Source organism: Tachysurus vachellii, chromosome 7, assembly GCF_030014155.1.
Source record: "Tachysurus vachellii isolate PV-2020 chromosome 7, HZAU_Pvac_v1, whole genome shotgun sequence".
Lineage (NCBI taxonomy): Eukaryota > Metazoa > Chordata > Actinopteri > Siluriformes > Bagridae > Tachysurus > Tachysurus vachellii.
In genome coordinates, this window is record NC_083466.1 from 11,782,036 (window position 1) to 11,792,674 (window position 10,639).

General features: G+C 37.3%; 2 protein-coding genes across 2 annotated transcripts; one reads left to right on the forward strand and one right to left on the reverse strand.

Annotated features, from left to right (window-relative positions):
- Window positions 1-1,810: 1,810 nt before the first annotated feature.
- slx1b (SLX1 homolog B, structure-specific endonuclease subunit) lies at window positions 1,811-5,246 on the reverse strand. The gene is made up of 5 exons (XM_060874323.1): window positions 4,843-5,246; window positions 3,709-3,760; window positions 2,722-3,042; window positions 2,194-2,409; window positions 1,811-2,076 (listed from the first exon to the last, which is right to left on the reverse strand). Exons 1-5 carry the CDS (start codon window positions 5,013-5,015, stop codon window positions 2,047-2,049), a joined length of 792 nt encoding a protein of 263 aa, XP_060730306.1. The 5' UTR covers window positions 5,016-5,246; the 3' UTR covers window positions 1,811-2,046.
- A 457-nt stretch (window positions 5,247-5,703) lies between these two features.
- zgc:112271 (uncharacterized protein LOC553698 homolog) lies at window positions 5,704-7,168 on the forward strand. Its single transcript, XM_060873450.1, has 3 exons — window positions 5,704-5,880; window positions 6,017-6,114; window positions 6,892-7,168. Exons 1-3 carry the CDS (start codon window positions 5,818-5,820, stop codon window positions 6,989-6,991), a joined length of 261 nt encoding a protein of 86 aa, XP_060729433.1. The 5' UTR covers window positions 5,704-5,817; the 3' UTR covers window positions 6,992-7,168.
- Window positions 7,169-10,639: the final 3,471 nt, after the last annotated feature.

A 10,639-nucleotide genomic window follows, 5' to 3' on the forward strand; every position in this document is an offset into this window, starting at 1 on the left:
ATTACATGGCAATGACTATTTACTATTTTAGATTATGAAAAATATTTCCCCATTAATGATTTTGTTTTCAGTATAAACATTTTCTAAGATGCCGATATGATATCTACCTCTCCAGTTGGACTCTGTGATACTAAGAGGAGATCTGAACTCCATGTGATCCTTACATCAGTACAGCATTTGTTTGACTGTATATTTGTAATCACACCCTCTAGTGTCACCCATATGAGGATGGGTTCCCCTTTGAGTCTGGTTCCTCTCAAGGTTTCTTCCTTACCAATTTAAGGGAGTTTTTCCTTGCCACTGCTGCCTGAGTCACCTCAGACTTGCTCATTGGGGATAAATACATACATACATACATACATACATACATACATACATGCATACATACTGTGAACTATATATATTTTGAATTTTTATTATATTAATTCTTTATATTACTCCTTATGTTTACCTTCTGTTCTATGTTTATGTTCTGTAAAGCTGCTTTGAGACAATGTCCATTGTAAAAAGCGCTATACAAATAAACTTGAATTGAATTGAATTGATATAATGTGTCTAAAACCAATGCATGGATTTTACAATACAGAAAAGCATGACAAACAATGTGACAAAACTAATGTCTGAGCCACACAGTTAAAATGAACCTTTCAAATCTTCGCATGGTTTAGTTACACATGACCTAAATGTGTGGCTGTGACAATAAACCCAAATAAATATTTACACCAGCATTTATACTCACATATATTACTTTAAAGACAAGTAGTAACCACATAAGATTTATTTGTCCAATACATATAATCTGATTAAAAAAATGTACAAAATTATGTCCAAACTGATTCCTTAGAAACAATAATGAAAATAATAAAATTATTAACAAGATTGTGAATTTATTTATTTAGCAGCACAAATAATCTGCATACTAAAAAGGAGATTTCTAAGAGAACACATGCACAATGTGTACAATGGAATTGTAGCACAATGGAATGAAAATAAATGAAAGAAATAAAAATGTATGAGGCAGGAGATCCTATTTGAGAGCTGCATGCGTGATGAGGACACACACCTACCCTTAGGGCAGCAATATCAGATGGAAAGCCATGGATGATAAGCACCATCTTCCTGCAGTCGTTCACAAAACAACAGCATTTCAGTACATCGCCAACTCTCCAGCAGTTTATTATATACATCCAGCTTATACCCACATTCAATGGTCATTTTATCAGGTACAACATATTGGTATAATTTGTAAATATATATAATTACATACAATTTCCAGCCAAATTAGATCTGGTCAGTGCTTCCATTTGAACTGATGAGCAGTGTACAGTAGAGGAATTTCTTGAGATTGTTCTTCAAGTATAAATGTACAGTTAAAACACTCTTACACAATCAGGAATAATGTGAAATGCCTGGAAATTAATTTATTCTGAATGAGATAGCAAGACTACTTGATTCCTGACAGTGTCCAGTTGTAGAAAACGAATGGAACACTGTGTCCATGGGACAGTATAATAGACTGTATTATGTGACTGGACTGAGGATAATAACCTCATTCAATGCAGCTACTATACTATTGAATGTCACATATCCTACCAGACCATATGGTATATGGTTAATCATATACCGACTCTTTAAACTTTATTCTCACTGCAGCGAAATATGACTGACTTTTATTTACCAGTTCTTAAGTGTAAGGCACTAGTGAATAATAAGAGATACAACATGACAATGCTAAATATAAATTCATTGCTTTATTGCTTAATAAATATTTTCACAGTACAATATCTGTATTTGTTTAAAAACCATTCTCAAAAAAAGTTGTTCACATCAAGATCCATTATTTTCTGGTTAAAAAAGTCTTTAATATTCATTAAGTCTTTATGAATATAGTCTTTATATTCAATAAAAAGGAAAAACCTAATCGTGATATTCTGCATTTTCAATAAACATCATTTCAGAACATGATACATTCAGATAGGACTCATGATGGAAGGTCCTTTCATTGATTCCATCAGTGCTGGAAGTTGAGGTCACCATCAGTTTTGTTCATATTTGCAACTCATCTGCCCAATGACTCTGTATGAATGAAATGGAGATTAGAGATTTCACATGGTTATGCTACATCAGGCTATAACAGATTAAGCAAACAAACAAAAACAAATAGCAATGCTTTTATAGCTAGTGGATATTTACCTGAGAAGAATTTGAAGCATACTCTTCAAGGTCGCCATAGCAGCCGTTTTTGTGTCGAATCAAGTTTCCCCACAGCACTGAGTGATGGCAGCCAGGACACTCGGCCTCTACGGGGAGAAGGTGAGCCGGGTCTGACTTCAAGAAATGTTTTGCCAAGCAAATCAGATGACAGACCATCTTACAGGAAGGATGGAAGCAAGACAGTCTCTCCGAAGTCTGGGAGAAAAACAATAAACATCCAATGCAAGACATTCTGATAAGAAAGTTTGGAGTTCATACACAAAATTCATACTGTGAGAATTCTGGAAGTGTGAAATCATTTATTATTTATTATTTTATTACACCATGATCCTAAAGAAATAATGTATAGGAGTTATACGCAGGACAAGCACCTCTTTCCAACTGCTTCCAACAGACCTGACTCAACTAAGCAAATATTTAACAAACCTTCCTTAGTTGAGGACAAGGAGTACTTTAGGACCAGGGTTGGGTAAGTAGTAGTTTTAGGGGTTCAGGGTGCCAACATACCTGCACAATCCCTCTACACAGTAGACACCGGTCCAGCCGGTTCTCCTCTTGCTCCTGGTCTTCATGCTGTTGTTTCTTCTTAGCACGAACACAGCCGAAAGCAAGAGGGACATGCAGAGGCGGCTGCAGCTGTGGCTCAAACTCCATATGGTATTCCTGCCTCAGCCAGCGCACAGTGAGGGGGAGACGACTCCACGGCGCCACCCGCAACATGTTGGATAGAACGCGCCAATGAAACTGCAGGCTGGACTCTTTACGTGTACGCCTGGTCACATGGGAAAGCCTGCGAGAGATGTGTGGGTGCTGCCATGCCCACTCAAACTGCAGCAAATAAAAAAGGATTTACTTGATGTTGTTGGGCTGATGATGTTCGACAACATTTGCACAAAGGTGATAATTAATGCTACTTTGCTTTCTACCAAGACTAATGTATATTAGACCGTAGTTACTACATTACCACCAGAGCATGTATGATAAAATATAAAAACAGCAAAGCCCTGCTTTAATGTACAAGCACTAATAAGAAACCTCCATACAACAAGCAATGGGTGATTTCATACTGTTTTAGTAATGGTTTTAATCCTTCATTCGTCCCTTCATGCAGCCTAGCAAATGCATACAAGCACAAAATATCTTGAGAAGCTGATTCCTCAAAGTATTACTTTAAAGACAAGTAGTAACCACAAAAGATTTATTTGTCCAATACATATAATCTGATTTAAAAAATAAATGTACAAAATTACAAACTGATTCCTAAGAAACAGTAATGAAAATAATACAATTATTAATAAGATTGTGAAGAGTTTATTTATTTAGCAGCACAAACAATCTGCATACTAAAAGGATATTTCTAAGAGAACACATGCATAATAATTCCTTCGTAGCACAATGGAATTAAAATAAATGAAAAGAAATGAAAGAAATAAAAATGTATGAGGCAGGAGATCCTATTTGAGAGCTGCATGCGTGATGAGGACACACACCTACCCTTAGAGCAGCAATATCAGATGGAAAGCCATGGATGATAAGCACCATCTCCCTGCAGTCGTTCACAAAACAACAGCATTTCAGTACATCGCCAACTCTCCAGCAGTTTATTATATACATCCAGCTTATACCCACATTCAATGGTCATTTTATCAGGTACAACATATTGGTATAATTTGCAAATATATATGATTACATACAATTTCCAGCCAAATTAGATCTGGTCAGTGCTTCCATTTGAACTGATGAGCAGTGTACAGTAGAGGAAGCTGATAAACTGTACACAAGCAACTGGGTGGCTGCAGTAAAGTATACAGACTTTAACATGATCATACATGAATCCCTTGTTATTTTAATCTTGTTAGATGAAGCATTTGATGTTAAGTCAGTATAGTAAAGTGTTGTTCGTGTTATGTGTTCATGTCATGCATTAGATCCAGTTATCTCCCTCTGATTTTCCTGCATATTTCATTTCCTGCCTTATCATCAGTATTATTGCCAGTTTAGCAATAATATAAGTATTGTATTATTGACAACAGCAAGCTTAAATAGCAGGGCAGTAATTTGTAAATACATAAACAGCTACTTTGTGGTTCCATGAACAAAGTCCTTTATGCTAATAAAAATAGGACTAGCTATTTTTTTCTAGTCTGATCAACATGTTTCTGTTTATGAAACATTTTTTTTTTAGCACTGGACAGGATTAGGAACGAGTACATCAGAGGGACAGCTCATGTTGGACGTTTGGGGGACAAAGTTAGGGAGGCCAGATTAAGATGGTTTGGACATGTTCAGAGGAGGGAGAGTGAGTATATTGGTAGGAGAATGTTGGACATGGAGCTGCCAGGCAGGAGGCAAAGAGGAGGTATATGGATGTAATTAATGAGGATATGAAGCTAGTGGGTGCAAGTGTTGAGGATGCAGAAGATAGGGAAAGGTGAAGAGAGATGATTCACTGTGGCGACCCCTGAAGGGAAAAGCCGAAAGAAGAAGAAGAAGGAGTCACTTAGTGAGTTAATTAGTAATAAAACAGGTTAAATAGTTTAGAGGATATTTCTAGTCAAGCTTCTTCCTCGCTGAAATGACAGTAAACGCCTTGGATAAGTACAGGATGTGATATTTGTTGTTATTTACCAAGGTCCTCTCCCGCTGGTCCTCTTGGCTCCTCCTTTGTGTCTCCCTGCGTTGTGCTGCTCGATTCTCCGCTCGGGGTTCACAGTGAATCCGATGTAAATGCGCCCCTTAAATTTGGGGTTTTTACAGTACAACATATAAACCCCATAAAAACTCTCCACCTCCACAACCATTATAGTGCAAAAACCTCCACAAACCTCTCAAGTCCAGCGGTCTGCAATATATATTAATATATATATATATATACAACTAGTGATATTTTAATTAGTTTCCATAGCAACACTGAGGTACATCTACACTAAATAACGGTGAAAGAGAAAGAATTTCAGGGACTCTATATATTAACTTTAGTGATCTCTGCCTACCCGAGACTTTGTATCGCTTGAAACTGACTTTTAATTTGAAAACAATCCTCAATCCTTCAACAATCCTTGAAAACGTATTTACAGTTTATCAGTACTCCTCAGATATCGCCTAAAAATTTTATATAAAAAAATTTATTCGACATTTATAAGAATATAAATGACAATATTTAAATTCACATCGATTACAAATGTATTCCTTTCTATTGATTCGTCTAAAACTAACGTGTTTCGTTTTTATTTACTTTGGGGCCATTTTTTTTTTTTTACATCGGCAGCTAAGTAAGAGCCTATACCTTTAAGGGACCCCGGTTTTCTTGGTGTGGAGATGAAGGGATCTGATTGGCCTGTGAGAAGATGAATCGGCGGTGTTCAAATCACAAAAAGAGAGTCAGTGTGGCGCGCGACACATAGCATAGAAAGTATTGCCTCGTGCCCTATCTAGTGCACCTACATAGGGATCAGGACGTGGTTTAGGATGCGGTTACTTTTGTATACTCTTGTATACTTCTGCGTTTATTCCTGCCCCTTTAACTCAAACCGGTAGTGAAGCGAAACGCGTGTTATATTTCCTACATTCCTGATTTAATTTCATTTAGTATTTCAATAAGAAATGGCAATTACCATGGATCACATTCGGGAAAAACTGATAGCAGAAATTGGTGCAATACACGTGGTATGTTGTGATGACTGAAACTGATGTATTGATATGGTGCCGTGACCCAAAGTCACCTCCTAAAATCCTCATCACTGCATCACTGATGTAACACTAAGCTTTGGTGTGTATTTACAAAACCTGGGTTCTGTTTCAGGACGTAGAAGACACATCTCCCAACAGATGTGATACAAGCTTTAAGGTGCTTGTGGTGTCACCTCAGTTTGAAGGAAAGCCACTGTTACAGAGACACAGGTAAAGGCTTAATGATGATGGGAACTCAACCATTTCCAGATGTTTACTTCTGTATAATAACAGGATGAACTGTAGCTGTGTGTGTGTGTACACAAGGCATTTAAAAAAAAAATGGACAGAATTGTAATAAATTAACCTCATAAAAAGACAAAGATTCATTAGCATTTTGTTTGTGAACAATAGAAATGATGGCATGGCAAAGCATTGTTACAGAAGCCTAGGGGCTTATGGGAAGGAAAAGGGTGAGATGAAGAAATCCTGACAGGAACCAGACAAAAAGGAACATCTTTTGGGAGACGATAGATTATAGGGGTTATAAATCATTACACCTCCATAATTATAAACAATGATATATTTCTATTTAAGTCAGACAGTACTAAGTAGTTTGAAAGGAAGTGCAGTCTGAGTATTGTAGTCTTTATGATTACAGCTGTAGTTCTTTAGTTTTAGTTTGTAATATATAGGTGAGATCTACTGAAGCAGGTGTGTGAGACTTGGGCATAAAGTGTTCATTAATATGGTGATACATGTAGTTATTTATATGGGCATGTGGTAGTTTAGTGGTTAAGGTGTTGGGCTACCAATCGAAAGGTTGTGAGTTTGATTCCCAAGTCCACCAGTCTGCCACTGCTGGACCCCTCTGAGCAAGACTCTTAACTATCAATTGCTCAGTTGTATAAACTGAGATCATGTTAGTTGCTCTGGATAAATGCTGTAAATGTAATTTATGGAAGATGATTATATTAAATAACCCTGTGTTTTACTTTTCTTTTCCAGAATGGTGAACACTTGTTTGGCTACTGAGCTGAAAGAGATACATGCCTTTGAGCAGAAGACCTTAACACCAGAGCAGTGGGAAAAGCAGAAACTGCAGTGACATAGACACATAGTGTTTTAATTTCCCCATACTTATGTTTGTTTGACCTTCATTTTCAATTACATTGCACAAAACATTAGTTCATTCAAACACACTTTCCTTTTTTTCTCATCAATATGAGCTACAATACAATTAGTGACAACAAATAAATGTTTCATGTCATTTGTCAGCCTGGGACAGATGTGATGGTGTGACTTTTATTTTCACTTTAGCCTCTTTGATCTCTGAGGATCTGTGCTGATCATTAACCATGTGTGATCCATTTAAATCGGATACATTAAAAAATTCATTCATTAATCTTCTGTAACCACTTTATCCTGGTGGATCTGGAACCTATCCCAGGATCCCAATCTGGGTCGCTAGTTCATTGCAGGCACCACACACACACACACACCATACTCACACAAATTTGCGCATTTATTCACAACTAGGGGCAGTTTAGAGTCACCAGTTGACCTGCTAGCATGTTGTTGGAAGATAGAAGGAAACTTGGATCTGTTCTATGTAGGTAAACACTACCCATTAACACCCACTGAACATACTTAGATTTGGTATGATAGATTTGAGCTAAAGGATAAATTGTTAATTAATTTAGTTACATTGAACTTAAACTTTATGGACACAATAAAAAACAAATACGCAATGCCAATGACAGAAAACCTCTGGGGTTGGGGGTTTGACTGTTAACCTTGCACCTCTGGGGTTGGGGGTTTGACTGGGGTTGTGTGTACAATTTGCATGTTCTTCCAGTGCTTTGAGGGGTTTCTTCTCCTTTTTCAAAGACTTGCACTGTAGGCTTATTGACATCTTTAAATTGTCTGTAGTCTGTGAGTGTTAATTGCAGTTGTTGGCACTCTGTCCAGGGTGTCAAGTCAACTCCAGAAGCTTTTATTGTCATTTCAACCATATATAGCTGTTGCAGTACGCAGTGAAATGAGACAAGGTTTCTCCAGGATCATGGTGCTACATAAAACAAAGACAGAGCTATAAGGACTTAAGTTAGTCCTAGATACATAAAGTGCATCTGTGCAACCTGGTGTAAACAGTGCGAGACAAGACAAGACAAAAAAAAAACAAGACACCAAACAAAAGACAATAAACAAAAACAGCGCCGATCAGTGTAAATACTGTACATTCAATCGATATCGCGTGTGCAGAAATACTGGAATGAACACAGTGTTATAGCAGCAGCTGTATGAGGTATTGTAAAGTATTGTGCAAAACAGCATCAACTGAAATGTGAGACAGCATGTGCAAAGAGCAAAAAACTGCAAAAACAGCATATAAACAGTTTGATGGATGTATAATGGAATAGTGTGTATTTAGTGTAGGTCTGTGCAGTACATACAATTGACGTGTATGTGTGTGTTGTTCTCAGTACAGTTCTGTTCAGTTATTAAGGAGTCTGATGGCTTTGTGTCCCCCACCTTGTGGCCCAAGTCCCCTGGGATAGACTCCAGATTCCTTGTGATTGTGTAGTGATTGTGAAGCTCTACACAAAATGGTTGGATGTTTTTTAATGCGCCTAATGTGTGGTATCAAAGTCAAATCTATTGGTCTATGGGAGTTACATCCACTCTTGTCATCTTAAAAAGCAATCACCTTCTGATTACACTCAAGAGATAAAGTAAAGTGCGAGGCATGTACTGAAGGTTCTGCTTTACACTGTGCAAAGTTTTTCATATGTAACTAACAAAACATTTCCAGCATTTGGCAGACACCCTTATACACATTTTATACAACTGAGGGTTAAGGGCCTTGCTCAGGGGACCAGCAGTGGCAGCTTGGTGGACCTGAGATCCAACTCACAGCCTTCAGTAATCCAACACCTTAATCATACCACATCCCTACAAAAAAAAAAATCAGATTATTTTATTTCAAATAAATGGAATGGAACAGTGAATTGCAGTGGCTTGTATTGCTTTTTATGGTGGATAATATTCACTGCTGACACACATTCAGCATTTAATTCTTAATAAGCAAACCCCTGCTGAGTAATTTGCACTGACTATATGACAAAAATGATGCAAGAGCGTCGCAACGAAGGCTTTGTTTTAGGTGTGGAGCATTGTCGTCAATGTCAAAAATGAAATGCAAAGCATGGGTGATATTGCATTTCGTATGTTACACGAGGACACTCCGTTATTGCGTGAAGTGTTATTGCTTTTCGATCTGGCACAGAATCTGATGCATGCAAGCCAAATTGCGACTACGTTAAACACATTTATAAGTCTTCCCTTCACATCAAAAACCACTGCTTCTATGGAAACTACAACACATGCATGCCTCATTAGGTAAATCTGTTCAGGGTGAAATGAAGAAAGAAGCCAGATCCGTAGCATAGTATCTTAAAATGTTACGGCACATAATGAACCTGTATAATCAAAACAATTTTTTAGGATGGTGGCACGTCCAGATGCCCTGCACTCCTCATAATGATTCTATTTTTCATTAATTACTCAGGCAGCTTCTGCAACAGCAGCTTTTACGTTTACCTGACACAAAGCATTGTGATTAGGAAGTAATTCATTGTATTGTTACAATGACAAACGTTGCATCCTATTCCATTTCAATATATTAAACCTGATGTTCTCATCACATGAAGTCGCATTTTTATGAAATAGGTATAAGCAAATCTTTTGTGCTTTCATAGAAATGTTCATTTTGAACCAGTGTGTAAACAGATTTTATTGGGGAAGTGTCACAATGAGTCAAATGCATCTTAATGAACTCACAGAATGAGTGAAAAGGAGAGTGGGGACATTTGCAGAGAGTGTGTACTCAAGACTACATGTCATCTGAAAACACTTTAATGAGTCATGAGCTCTGTTCAAGTGGAAAATGACAAAAATCTCTAAAAATAGGTATATTGCATTTTTGGAAGAAATCCATTTATATTTGCTTAATGTTTATCTTGCCCTCAAGCTTGATCATTAAAAAGACATAAAAGCATGGTAGTGAGCCACAGAGTACTTATCATTTATATCCCATTAACACAACCCTCGGCAGTGTTGCCTCATTCACACATCACACATTGTTAACAGCGAACCGTCGATCACACACACACACATTTTCAGATAATTTTTTTTGCCTGTTCTGCCATTACATGCATAAAAAGGTATGGCTTCTACTTTTAATGTTACAAGTATAATAAATTGGTATCCCAAATCGTCCTTCATCGTGATGTGTCACTGGAGCTCATCTAGTTTATCCACTTGCTAGTCTGCTCACATACTACCACACTTTGGTGATGTTACAAATCCCCAGAGCACCAGTCACTTAAGAAAATGTGATACACAGGGGTGTACAAAAACATCACAATAACCTCAAACACTTTCAATAAACATATACGTCCTTACAGCTAAACTATCTTCATATGTGAATTTTACACCTGTGGTTTTTAGACACCTCATACATCACGCATGTCTCTTGTTTTACCTGCACTGTATGCAGATATAAAATTCCATCTAAACATTTTTTACACAATATTAATTTGTTTTGATATGATCCTCCACACCAATGATTTTGTGGGCTGGAAGTTGGCTCATGTCACCCGGACTTCTTTTTTGTTAGGTTGAAACATTTCATCCGAACAGCTACTTCAGTCTGAGGGACGTATTCCACAGGATTCAATACATTTGTATCCGA